The sequence below is a fragment of the Eschrichtius robustus genome, chromosome 8 (assembly GCF_028021215.1).
Source record: "Eschrichtius robustus isolate mEscRob2 chromosome 8, mEscRob2.pri, whole genome shotgun sequence".
NCBI lineage: Eukaryota > Metazoa > Chordata > Mammalia > Artiodactyla > Eschrichtiidae > Eschrichtius > Eschrichtius robustus.
Genome location: NC_090831.1, coordinates 61284160 through 61298779, shown reverse-complemented (window position 1 = coordinate 61298779; position 14620 = coordinate 61284160). Strand labels below are relative to the sequence as shown.

Sequence of the window (14620 nt, the reverse complement as noted above, 5' to 3'; positions counted from 1 at the left end):
GTATTCTGCCCAATTTGATTCAAGGCTTTGAGTGCCAGAGTTATTTCTAAATTCTTTTACAGTTAAAATATATATTTTTTAAGGCTAGTGTAATGTACTTCCACCTTTCGACAGCTGATTACTCTTTCAAATATAAAATTTATAAAAGGATGGAATCAGTTCAGAAGAAATAAAACCAAGTACATTACCTGCACCTTGAAAGGTTCAAATGAATTAATGGGATGTGTTAGACCATATACAACTTTTTCCTTTTCTGCCTCAAATGTTCCTGGAAGATAAACAATAACGATATGATCTTTGACTTTCTGTGAATGAAGGAGCTAATTTAATTTTTTAAATGCTCATAGTTTTTACTTACCAAAAATTCTATCCCATATAATAAGAGTTCCGGCAAAATTTTTGTCTACGCAATAACGATTTCTGCCTATGAGACAAAATATTTTAAAAAAATTTTTTGAAAAAGGAAGTCACACTTTTTGAAACAATGATATTCCTAAAAATATCTTTTCACTGACAACACTAGACTTTATTTGCTAGTAAACTGAGTATTTATTTTCCAATTGATTTTACTAAAAAGAGCAAAGACTTCCTTAAAGCCATAGATATTTAGAATTATCCCAGATTTTTAAAAACGCATCGTTCACAATTTTTCTGGTCTTTAAAAATCTGGGGTAATTCTAAGTAATTCTTTTTTTTTAGGACTATTAAAGAGTAATAATTAAAAATTAAATGGTCCAGAATAAAAGGCAATACGAAATAAGATAAATATCAATAATATACGTATATTTGTATTTTTTTTTTTGATTTTGATGTGATCTTTTCACTGCCTCTTTTCCAGGAAGAAAATTTTCCACTTACAGTAAGACTTTCCTATTTTTTTCATCACAAAAGACATAAGTAAAAATTAAGTTACCTTTGATTATATTCATTGACTCATAACATATATGATATTTTAATGCCCCAAATACTTAAATAATAGTTTAAATTTAAATAGTTGGACATAGTTTCTTAATTAAAACAACTTAAATAAACACAATCATATCCACATGATTGTAAATCAAAGGAAAAAGAATATTAATCCACCAAGCCACTACTCCAATAAATTCAACTGTCTCCACGTGTCCTCATTTCTTTACACACCTTCTGTACATGCAAATGTACAGGTGAACGTAAAGGTACAAGGAAAATTCTCCCCTGGTACAAAAGTAGAGTGGGGCTGGCTACACAGATCCACCACTCATTGCCACACGTAGGCTAAACAGTGGCTCCCAGTTGGGTGAAGGAGCACTTTGACCCTCGGGGAATATATGGCAATGTCTGGAGACACTGTTAATAGTCATAACTGGGAGGGGATACTATTAGCATCTAATACATAGAGACCAACATCTTATAATACACAGGGCAGCCCGCATGCCCACCCCGCATTCCCAAGTGAAGAACTATCTGGTCCAAAATGTTAATAGTGCAGAGGCTGAGAATGCCTGATATAAAGCAACATGCATGCGAAGGTGCTCTAAGGCCAAACAGGAAACTAGCAACTATTTCTTCTTCAATGTGGACATGTTTTTCTCCAGTCCTTGTGTTTCCTTTAATATGGAGGGAACAGCAAGAGCATAATGCTCTTGACCTCTGCACCAACTCAGTAATAATTCCCTGGGGTGGAGGTATGACTGTGGAGTTTGGAAGAGGAAACTGCACATGTGCAGCCGGACCCCACCCTCTCCCCACCTGGAGGAGCTTGTGCTTCTGCTCTGCTCCCTGCCCCAGGGAAAGGGACCTGCCCACCTTGGGAAGGCAGGCCTGACGTGTGCCAGTACTACTGCCTGTGATGCCTGGAAACTTATAAAAACAGAACAATAATATTTATTATTTTCTTACTAGCTTCCTTCTCTCCAAATGGCATTTGTGAGATTTATTCATGCCATTACATGTTAACATAGTTCGGGCATTTTCACTGTGATGTAGTTCTCCATTACATGAATAGCCTACAATGTATCTGTTCTATTGCTGACAAACATGCGAATTATATCTTTTTTTCCTATTACCTATTACAAATAATGCCAATATGCACACTCTTGTACAGGTCTTTTGGTGCGCACATGTAAATACTTCTGTTATTTCTTAAGCTAGTGTCTTTAAACCTTAGGCACTAGTCACATGGGATTTTTTTCTTCGTCAGGAAAAAGCAGGGTATGTTGAGTTTGCTCATAGAATTTAGGCAGGAAAGTGAAGTGTTGTTTATTAGGCTTTCCTTCAATACCAACAGTTTTTAAGACCAAGACACTCTGACTGTACACAGCAATGACCCTCAGCGTGGGGTCAAGGAGTAACTTTCAACAAGCCCCTCACAATATGAAGTGGGTACCCCCTCAGCTGGTTAACTCCTTTTTCCACTACATCCGAGGAGAGCTAAGCAAAAAGGAAATTCCAAAGTCAGCTATGGAAAGGATTTTGTTTTGTTTTGTTTTCCTCCAGTCCTTTCTTTATAGATGAGGTTTGTCCAGGTACGAAGGAAGAAGCAAATGGCTCTTTGCAGTGTGTGGTGACTAGGTTGGGTAATTGTGCTGAAGTGATACAAAATAATAATGTCATTTTTCAAGAAATGAGGAAGGAACGAAAGAAGAGATTGAATTTCCTCACCATGATGAACCCTATGATGGCTAGGAGTATTAAGAATCAGTTCCAAAGGACCAAGGTTATCGATGACCTGTTTAAAAGAAAAGGAACATAGTTATTAAATTATATATAATATTTAAGTACTCACATTAAAATCCCACATGGGTTAAGAAATATTGCTAGTTCCATGGTTGGCATCAGAGTCCGAAGAAGGTTCTCTATCTTCTGGTGTTCATATACAGATAACAATTAGCTCATCACGATATTCTAAGAGATAATATAGTATAGTAGTGAGGTTAAGAGTAGTGAACTGACTGCCTCAGTTCAGTTCGTGAATCCTCTATTTATTATTATGTGGTATTGGGGAAATTACTTAAGCTTTTTATAAGTCAGATTCCTTATCTTTAAAATGGAAATAACAGTATCTACATAATAATGTTCTGAGGATTACAAATGTTACTGTATTTAGATGCTACTATTGCCAAGGCATACTTCTTTCAAGTTTCATGGCATTTTACGTTCTTCACCTATCAGCTATGTCTTTGATGACTTACGTTAACAGAGCATAACTAGGCGAAGGGAAACCCAGTATTATATTCGTTTTCTGGAGTTGGTTTCACCCAATAATCAGTCATGCAGTAACTTAGTACTGCAGTTGCATTACGGTGATCTTTGCTTATTCAAATAGACTCCTAAATGTTCTCTTACTGTAGATGTCCCATCTTCCAGTTCATTTCTGAGGCACGATTCAAAGTCAAATATGTAAAGGGGCTTTTTTGGAATTAAAGATCTTTTAAAATCGTGTCTATTATTCTCTAATGTTCTCTCTCAACATTTCTCAGTAAGAATCCCCTATGCCAGAGTCTGCACACTCTAAGGAGCGTAGAAACCAGGGAGTTATCATAAAAAAGAACCGCAGGCCATATTTAAGATATCCATTATGTCATACAGTTAATATTGGACAATGTGGGAACGCTTTTAATCTCAATTACATTATTCTTTCTTCCATCAACCATGGCAGATAACAGTCTTTTACTTTTCTTTAATCACAATCTAAATAGATCTCTTAGAGCCTACTTATGACAAAATCAATACATTGTCATGATATTTTAAGAAATTATTCACCTTTAAAGTTAACTTCCATTTAAAGGATATATAAGGAATAAAGTCATATGTTAAATGCTACTTAAGGGGAAAAATAGTCACTGAAATCATAACACTGACATGAATTTGGCAACAAGTCAGTGGTACGAGAAAAAACAGGGAGGTGGGACTGCTTCAGATGAAAAGATATTTAAGATACATAACAACTAAACGTATTGTGGGGATCTTGTTTAGATACTGATTTGAACAAACCAAATATAAAAGACATTTTATAGGCAATGAGAGAAAACTGATTATAAACATGGTACGACATGATAAAAATACTGTTTTATTAGGAGTTATGATGGCATTGTCATTGCATGAGAAAATGTAATTGTTTCTTAAGAGTTGTATAACTAAAGTATACGTGACATGAGATCTAGGTTTTGCTTCATATTTGGCAATGAAAAGGAAAAAGAAAAAAAGAATAACTGATGAAAATGAATCAAAATCCTACTGTTTTTATTGAAATATAGTTGATTTACAATGTTGTATTCGTTTCAGGTGTACAGCAAAGTGATTCAGTCATACATATCTATTATCTATTATTTTTCAGATTCTTTTCCATTATAGGTTATTACAAGATATCATAATGATTTTTTAATTGAAGTTATGGAACTAGAAATATTCACTCTATTATTCTCTCTACTTTTCTGAATGTTTAAAAATGTTTAAGACAAATTTAAATAAAAGAAATTACTACTCTAGCAATATACAGTAATGCTCAGTCAGTTGAAAATATTAATATTGATAGATCCCTATAGTCCCAAACATACATCTATGTTGTAACTCTTTATATAGCAGGGTTTAATCATTTTTTGGCAACCTCTGACACTGAAACACCCAATTTGCAATTGCTCTGCAAATGTGGGACAGCCGTAGGAGCCACACGGTCCTCAGCTTGTGGGGTCCTGCACGTTCCTGAAAGACAAGCAGCAGCAGCGTTGCCACATAACAATGTTGCATCTCTTCACAGGGCAGGTGCCACCAGCATCTCCTTATTAGACTCACTGCACACCTGAAAGAAACAGTCCTTGCCTCCTTCCCTGCTGCCCAGCTTCTAAGGGGTTCTCGGTTTCCATTACGATACAGGCATGCAAAGGATGCAAATGTTTGCAATGCAGAGGATATGTAATATGTCATCTCTCTCTCTCTCCCCCTCTCTCTCTCTCTTTCTTCTTGTCTCTCTTTTCTAATCTAGAGTTCTATAGCCATTTTTAAAGTTATCCATAAGAAATGTATTATGAGATCCAAACAACAGACTTTTTTGGTTGATTCATAAGACTTTTTGGTTGATTCATACAACAGAACTCATTTATACATGAAAAAAAAATCTCTGTAATTTTTAATTTCAGGAGTTCAAAATACTGTGAATATATAGCCCTTATATCAGACCACAGTCCTGTGAAATAAGAGGCAAAAATATTATCCCACAAATGCACTATTAATGACCAGAAATTGGGAGGGGAGTAAGTAGAAATAACCCCTAATTTTATTGGACTACATTGCTTTGTACTGGTGGAAAAATATTTGTTGAGAAGAAGAATGGTGACGGATAGAGAACAAGAAGGGGGTTTCTCAGCAGTCAGGACATTGAAATCTGATGCTTTGCTCAGGCTTTGTATCTCTGGCAGAGAACCAGATGGGAAAGGAGAAAACCATTTTATCCTTGTTTGTGTCTTTGGTGGCTAACATATGTTACAAAAACAGACAACAAAAGGGGGTAGAGGAGACTACACTAACTGGTTTCTGCTACCCAGATGCATTTCTAATCCTTGGTCCCGGCGTGTGTGCAGCCAGAGTTAAAGCCACACAAATGGTAAGTGAATTCAGATGATTGGAGCCTCGGCTGAGGGCACTATTTTTTTAACGTCACGTACTTTTCCTCAAAGAAAATCTTTTGCTTCTGCAGGCTAAAGCATGGTGATATCAATATTGAAATTTTCTTTTTTTTTCTTTTTTTAGTAAAATGCCAAGTATAACACAGGCAACCAGAGTTAAATTTCCTGGTAGTGCCTATGAGTACCTTGGAGCTGGGGAAGACCACCTCGGTGTGGGAAATGATTCATCATTCAGACAGCCCAGTCAGAACCTCTCTTGTAGTAAACCCTTCTGATTCAAAGTCATGGAGACGTAACTAATAACTAATAAGAGCTGAGTGTGACGACTTATCACCCACTTTCGCAAATGCAGTCATTTAGAAATTCAACCGCATCTAGCTTTGAATCACTTCCCAAAAATATTTTACTGTGAAAATAATTGGAGCTATTCTCATTTTTAGAAGTTATTTGTCTTGCTTTTTTTTAGATTTAGATGAGTTAATTTAAATTATAAAATTTTAGAACACATAGAGGACTTAAAAATAATATAGTGCAATACTCTATTATAAAACAGCATAAAACTGAAGCTCGGAGAAGTTAAATTACTAATCCAAGTTTAAATGTCTTAGAAGAAGCCCTAAAGTCTTCTCAGTTTCAACTCAGTAATCCTTCTATTTTTCTATCATGTTGCTTTAAGAGATATAGCACTTTTTCCGTCAAATAAAAGAAATCTAAATTTTTAGAACTTTAACGGGAAATGATAACTAAGTGCTTTTTGACTACTTTTCAAAATGAAATCCAGTTATTTAGAAAGAGCCCAGGAATTTCAGCTTCTACATTGCGCTCATGGTATTTTAGGCACTTCTGGGGCTTCTTAGGTCTCTGAAGCAACGGTCTGTGTCTTGTAGCCTGTACTTTTCTATCAGGGTTTTATAATCTGAGGGCCATGGATGCCTAGAAGGGCCATTTATGGGCTTCAGAAAGCCAAGAACACCCTGAAGTGTCATACCAAATTTTATGAATATGTGACTATGGGTATTTTCTTGGGGAAAACTACTATTTTCATAGTATACTCAAAGGGATCCATAACTCCCCAGAGGTTAAGAATCAATGTCCTATACAGAGTGCTTTAGGTTATTGCCTTTGTCCTTCTTATTTATATTTTGTTTTTAGTTTCTGTATTATTAAAACTTGGGTGCTAATTTCCCACCCAATCTTCAAAGATAGTAACTTTAACATGTTTGCTGCCTATTTCGAGAAATCATTGTTTTCCAAAAAGACTGTTTCTTAAGCTGTTTTTACTTGTTTAATAATAAATTATTAAACATAAATAAATAATAAAAGTAACAATTTTATAATTATAAGCTCCATCCATTCTATTGATTAACGCTTTATCCAGCAGAAGTGCTCTGGACTGGATTTGCTGGAGTGGTCACAAACTCCTTATTTCTCTCTCCACAATTTATGGTGGATGTAGGGAAGAAGAGTTAAATGTAAAAGTAAGAGAACAGGAACCATGAGTTTCGTCATGTCATTTCATCATGTCACTTCCTCTCATCAAAACTAAAATGAACTCAAATGAAAGGATCTTCATAATGAACTAAATAAAGTCCAAAACATCTGGAATGCAAAGCCGTTCACATTTTTCCTCAAGACTGATCCCAATGCTCTTTTGCCTCTAAGACCTTCATGTCCCATCCTGAGCTGTTGGAATCATGCTCTACCTCCAAGACCTAGCTAAATTTTCCAAGCACTCTTCTGGATTTTTCCAAAGGGAATTTTGTTTTCCTTTCTCTGAATACATATCAAGATACCACTACTTTTTATGTTGGGCTGTCCTATGTCCTAATTATTTGTGTTCATTTCACTGAAGACAGAAACTGGGTCTCACCCTTCTCGAAGTTTCTCACAGCACATACAACATTGGTTTGCACATAGTGATTGCTCAGCAAGATTACATTGGGTAGATAAATCCACTTTACTGCCCTCCACACTTCTGCCTTTATAGTAGTGGTTCTTAAACAGGGGTGATTATGCTCCCAGGGGACTGGTGGCAATGTCTGGAGATACTTTTGGTTGTCTCAGCTGGGGAAAGTGCTTTTGTATCTAGTGATTTTAGTAGGTTTTAGTGCCGCTAACCACCCCACAGGGCACAAGACATTCCCCGAAAATAAGAGTTATCTGGTCCAAAATGTCAATAGTGCCAAGGTGGAGAAACTCTGTGTCATGGGTGTGAATGTCTTACTGTGCTCTAGTCTTGTGTAGTTCAGGAGGGAGGCTCTGTATAATTTCTGTCTTCTAATTGGGAAGTTGGAGGAAGGGGTGTATTAGGGAATGAGCCTGGTAGTTACTGCCAAGGCTAGAGGAAAACATGAGTCTGGAGTGTCCTTAGAGTTTAAAGCCAGGAAAGTTGAGTCCAAACATAATTTTTGTTTTAGTGAGGTGAAAAATTAAGATAAATAACTAAAATAAAGGGGCTAACAACAACAATAACAACAACAACAAAAAAAAAACACACACAGAAAATCACAGAGGCTAGATGATGAGATAATTGAATTATGATAATAATCGGCAGTTGAATTTCTTGAATTATCTTTATGCTCTCTTTGCACCGGTTTGTGTGGGCTTCAGTTTCAATGAAATGAATCAGAAAGAGAAAATGTAGTGCTTTTGAAATTTCCTTTGAGAGTTCTCATGACACCCCTACCCCACCCACCCTCCAGTTACACTTTGAGTGAGCTGGATAACTTAGAAGTCTAAAAGAGTGATGACACCTTCATAGTAGTAGGTTACCAGCCTGAAATTATTTGGCTTTGGAAACTGATAAACTAAGTACATGTGGTAAATCAAATATTTAAATATCTATTATGAACCGATTGCAATTAATTCTTTCCATGATGTAGTTCTCAGAAGTTTTCTCACTACCTTACATTACATGAAAAACATACCTCAATAGGTCTTTCCGATTGAAATTGAAAAATCACTTAGAGTTGAACTCTACAAGCATCAAAGTAAGTGTTCTAAATTAGCGTCTTGTCTGAAATTATTTCTTATAAAAGTAACTTAGTCCATTCTACACATTTCTTAATTAGTTTCATGGATTCTTCTGATTGGGAAACATTGGTTAGATTTTTATAGTTCAGTTAAGAATACAGAAATAATTACCGGATGGTCAAGTTGGATGACAAGATTTCCTTTCAACAAAAGTGATTAATTCAAGAGAAAAGTATTTCGTTTGTCTGTATTGCTTAGAAAATTGCCTCCTCTCACCTCACTTTGACTATTGAGGATAGGGAAGAGACTTTCTAAATCTAATTTTTAAAACTCTTAATTCTATTTTTTTCCAATTTTAGAATAATATGTGAATACCATATTACATTTCTAGCCTGCAGTTTTTCTATCTGCAGACTGGCACCAAAATGCTAAAATATATTATTGAAAGGCCACAGAAATCCTTATAACAACTTACTTTTAAGAAAGAAGGCATGAGCTTATAGTTATTTGCAAAGTTCTTTCCAAATAAGAAATGCTTACAAATATTCACGCATCCTGTCTGAGAGGAAAAAATTATAACAGGGAAAATATGTCTTAAAAAGCATGTGTTTTACAGAATTCTCATTACAAAAATGAATGTGCTAACAATATGATAAATGCTGAGGGGTGACTGGGTTGAGGGTGAAGTGAAATGAAATCTCCGTAGCAGAAAAATGCCTGCATTCAGATGAGCATAGGTTACAGTGACGACATTGACTCTAAGTAGTCAAGACTTCTCCTTACAGCATCATGCGTGATTGATGTTCCAGAGGGACCCATACCACTGCGGGCCTCTGGGTTTCACTGCATCAGTATTTAAGGGAAACGCTAAGCCAGCTCCCAACACATTTATCATCTCATATAAAAATCATTGTCATGTTATATTTAACTAAGAAATATATGCTTGAAGTGCAGACTAAAAACAGCAAAACTTTTCAGGTAAATTAGTGGCAAGATTCGGTGCAAACCCAAACTAAAATTAAATGGACTAACAGTTATATTATGATTACTTGCCTTTTTCTTATCTAATTTTCTTTCTTTCTTCCTTCTTTCCTTTTTTCCTTCCTTCCCCTCTATCTCTCTTTTTAACTTTTTCCTTCTTTCTTTCAACTATCTATCTATCTATCTATCTATCTATCTATCTATCTATCTATCTTCCTTTCTACTTATCTATGTATATGTGTATACATGGGTGTTTTTGTATTAAAAATTTGGAGAATCTTTTATTTGGAAAGATCTTTACAATTAACTATAGGCTCATGCATATCTTTTTGAAAAGTAAGTGATTATAAATATTTCTATGACCTTTCAATAATGCCTTCTAGTATTTTAGTCCCATTTACAGATTAAAAAAACTGAAGGACAAAAATATTTATGTATATACATATATTTATTCCTATTAAATATATTTATTATATATACTAAATATTAAATACAAACTCAAATACCAATCAACAACAATTTTAGGTACCAAACTACCAGTAAGGGTTTTCTATTAGGGTTGGAAATAATCTGTTTCAGAGGATTAAAACCTGTATTTGTAAGTCCTTATCAAAGTCTTTTATTAAAAGCTACTTGCAGAATAATCAGAGCAAGAAGTCTCTTGTCAGGGATTCCATTCATTCTGCAAACATTTATTGAATTTCTATGAACTTTACTAGGTTTTAGAAGCAAAAAGAAATAAAGTGATATGCAGGTACTTCACATAGGAAGCTTATTTACAGCCCAATGGTCTCTTCAATGGAAAAGTAAAGGTATTTCAGAAACAAAGCTTTTCTAAAAACTTATCTTTCTCACAAAATTTTGTGATTTGGGGGGAAGGATGAGAAACTCATTCTTTTTTTGTTTTGTTTTGTTTTCAACTACAATGCACAGTACAGACATTTGAGCTTACAATAAATTTGAATGTGTAACTGGCACAAGAGTTATTTAACAAGAAGCAAATTGAGTTCCTTTTCCAGGTCTCAAGCTGAAAATTACCCTTAATAAAGATATATGCTTTTGCTTAGTTTTCTATAGTGCTGCTTTGCAAACAGTCCCATTGCTTGTTGCCAGAGAATGCTGTAGAGAATTCTCCCTTGTTCATAAACTTCATCTGACTGTATGGAAATTAAAATAACCTATGTGGGTTTCATTTATTCAATAGGTATTTACTGATTGCATATTTTATGGAAAGTACTGTTTTAAGATCTTTTGAAAGGTCACGGAGTAAAACAATGGAAATTACAATTTATTAGCAGGTAGTTTAACTATTAATTTAAAGGTAGAATGAGTGACAATGTTAGATTTTTATTGCTTGCTATATATATATATATATATATATATATATATATATATATATATATATATATATATATATATATGAATAGGTTTTTCTCCCTCCAGAAAGTCTATAGCAATTCCTCACTTAAAGTTTTAGAAAAAGGATAAAATCCATAAACACTACAAGTCAACATATTAAAATAATTTTACTTCTTGTTCTGAATTAGTTGATCTTTAAACATCCATTGTTTTCCTTATTAAAAACTTAATCAATCTGAACATTTACGGATAAATTTATATTGTAGAGCATCTGCTGATGAAATGTAAAAATAAAATCTTAATTATACCCCCCACTAGATCTGCTGTGTTAATTCAAGACAACACATTCAAGTATTTAGACAGATGGTAGTGGAGGCCATATTAGCCTCTGATTTCTCTACAGGGAAGCAAGAGAAAGCAGAGCTCTTAGGATCTGGGCTTGTCTGCCTACTTTCACACTTTGAAATCCTCGACAAATGCTGATTTATTCACAGCCAAATGTTTTCCTATCTGATTAGGCAGTTTTCTACTTCAGTAAGCATGTAATATGGAGGTAGCTGAATTTCCACACTAAGGAGTGAAAAAACAATATTTATAGTTTGGAAATAAAACAATCTGGAGGAATCAGGACTGTTGGGATCATAAAGAGCTTCATAGGGAGTAAATTTTTGATGAATCCATACCATAGGGTTAAAGAGTTAAAAGCTTGGTTTCAAGAAGAATGAGACTAGGCTATGTTTATACAATAAACAAGGGTTTTAAAGAACTGTGTTTGTAATAAATTACCTTGAAGGCTGACTCTTGTCACTTATGATTGTATTATTCCTCGGACAAGAGGTGGACAAGTTAGTATTCTATTTGAATTCATCTCAGCTTACATTTTGAGTAACACTTTTAACTTTTCCTTGGAAAAATGAATGTAAGTAGCTGATGAATGCGTTCCTTCAAAGGGAGGTGGATTCCAAGTGACTTTTTTAAAGCAACACCAATTAAATTGACCTAAGAAAAATGGGAAATATTCATAAGCATAACTATGTAAAACTTCATTCTTGTGTAACATCATTTTACATTTACCAGTTTGGTCACTCAGTGAGAAAAGGAACCACATTGTTATTAGTGGTAGTAACATCATGTTAAAAGAAGGTAACTGATAAGCTGAGAGTTTAGGTAGTTCTTACACATACTCCAAATGCTTGACTCATTCTAAGGCTCAGTACATTGTGTCTGCCATGATGATCATATTCCCAATTTCAGTGTCGCTTTTACATTCATTAATCAACAAATGTCAGTGATTACTGACAATGTACCTGGCAGTTTCTAAGCATTAGATATAAATCTGCATTTTAATGTTTACAATCTCATAGGTCAGATCTCCTGTCACTCATTATAAATTTTAGTCTGTTAAATATTTGTAAATACCAATTGCTTAAAGTCAAATATCATAGCATGATTTCTCAATTAGTTGTTTGGAAGCTACAAGTATCTGTTTGTCATAAATTAATTTGCCCTGTTTCTATTTGCATATTTTCCTTCTAAGGACAAACTAAAGGACAACTTCTCCCCTTGTCTCTCAGAATTTATTAAAGATTTATTTGTTTTTTTTTTTTAACTGTACATCATGTCTTAGTCAGTTTGGGATGCTGTAACTAAATACAATAGACTGTGTGGCTTAAACAACAAACATTTATTTCTCACAGTGATAGAAGGTTAGAAGTCCAAGATTAAGGTGCCAGCAAATTCAGCATCTTGTGAAAGCCACCTTCTTTCTGTATCCTCTCCTCTTTGTCTCTTCTTCTATGAGCACTAATCCCATCATGAGGGCTCCACCTTCAAGACTTGATTACCTCCTAAAGGCTCCATCTCCAAATATCATCACTTTGGGGGTTAAGGCTTCACCATATGAATTTTGGAGGAACACAATTCATTCCACAGCACATCCTTTCTGATCCAAATCTTTGCCATGGGTACTTTCTTCTTGTTTCTCATTCTGCTTCTCTTCAATATGTACACATATTATAAAGAATCTGGTTAACATGATCAATTCATTCATTCATGAAAAAGATATTTACTGAAAATCATCCAAGTTCAAGACAATGGGAAAACAAAGAGGTATAAAACATAGTCTCTGTCTTCAAGAAGTTTACTGTCAGCTCCTGCATTCATTGTGCTCAAACTTCATCACAACAATATTCAGTCTAATCTCTTGGGAAGCTTGCTCAAAATGCAGTTTCCTACGCTTGCTCTCCAGAGATTTAGATTCTGTGGTTCTCAGAACGGGATCATGATTCTATATCTTGAGTAAGCACAAATAATTCTGATGCACGTGGGTGACCGGCAAGAGTTACACTTGCTTCTATTAGCTCTGTCTCTGTGTACCAGTTCCAATATGCAGGGTTTGTTTTGTTTTGGTTGTTTTTTTGCTTTTTCATAATTGCTATTGGTTGAAAGCATATTATTTTCCAGACTATATACTTAACACACGTTATTTCATTAATCCTAATAACACTCTTATGGGGTAGGCATGACTACTTTCAGTTAACAGATTTGGAAGCAATGTCAGAGAGTTTAAATAACTTTACTAAATGTCCACACGCATTCATTCAACAAACATGTCTTGAGCTCCTATTAAGTAGGTACCCTTTATATTCTGGGAACACACTAGTGAAGAAGGTGTACAAACCTCTAATAGAGGATAGACTTCTCTTTGATTATAAAACCTTATGCCATTATGTTTTACTACTCCCTTGTTCCTGAAATGTCTTTCTCTTCAATTCTGGTTATAGATTCCGATCTTATTTCTTGTGTCTGAAGGCCTCCAATTCCAATCCTTTCACAACAGATATCTGAATATGGTGATCTATGAATTTTTAAACAGTTTATTGATAATCTTCAGGAAACAGTAAAATTCTTGATATTTTGTCAAGTTTTTTCCTTTGGCAAAGAGTCACCAGAATCCAACAGTTTCTGGAAGGAGGTTGTGATCCTCAAAATGTTAGTAATAAAGGGTGCCAACCCAGGTCAGAAAACTGGAATCGCTCTTTGGCCCAGAGTAGCTGCTTGAGAAATATTTTTTGAACATATGAACTTCAAAGAGATTTATATATCTAATACATGTGGAAAAGCACTACTAATTTATACATGAATAAGCAGGGTGGGGGTGAATTATTTTAAAAGGTAACTGTAGAACAGAAGATTTCTTCTAGAGAGAACATGTATAGGCTACTAGAGAGATCAAGGAGTTGAAGGTGACACCAAGATTTGATCTTGACATTGTCTTCAAGTAGCAATGGAAACAAAGAAGAACAGCTGATTTGAGGTGAGAAGAGCTGAAATGGAATATGTTTTAGAAATGTTGACTCAGAGTGGGGTCAAATACTCTTATGAATATGTTAAGTCAAACATTCAAAAGATCGATCTTAAATCCATAAGAAAATTTGTATTAGAGCTATAGACTAAATATGCAATTACTTGAAGACAACCTAAAAATGGTGAAGTAAATTAAATTCTAAGAAGGAAGAATACTGAGAGAAGAAAAGAGAATTGGAACCGGAAATTCAGGAAGAAGTAAAACAGAGTAAGGGAGTAAGGAGAGCACAAGTGCTGAGAAATGTCTCAACTTATTTCAAGAACAAAAGGTTTATGGTACTATTGGAATAAGCACTGGATAGAAAAAAAGCATGCAATTGATTTTTGTTAAAATAAGTATC

General features: G+C 34.7%; 1 protein-coding gene across 1 annotated transcript in view; it reads right to left on the bottom strand.

The window, feature by feature from the left end:
- AGMO (alkylglycerol monooxygenase) overlaps positions 1–14620 on the bottom strand; it is a 384717-nt gene that overhangs the window by 179882 nt on the left and 190215 nt on the right. Inside the window, exons 7-9 of the mRNA XM_068549962.1 lie at positions 2641–2707; positions 359–424; positions 189–268 (exon numbers count right to left, since the gene is read on the bottom strand). Coding sequence (XP_068406063.1) covers positions 189–268; positions 359–424; positions 2641–2707 — 213 coding nt within the window. The remainder of the gene's footprint in view (positions 1–188; positions 269–358; positions 425–2640; positions 2708–14620) is intronic.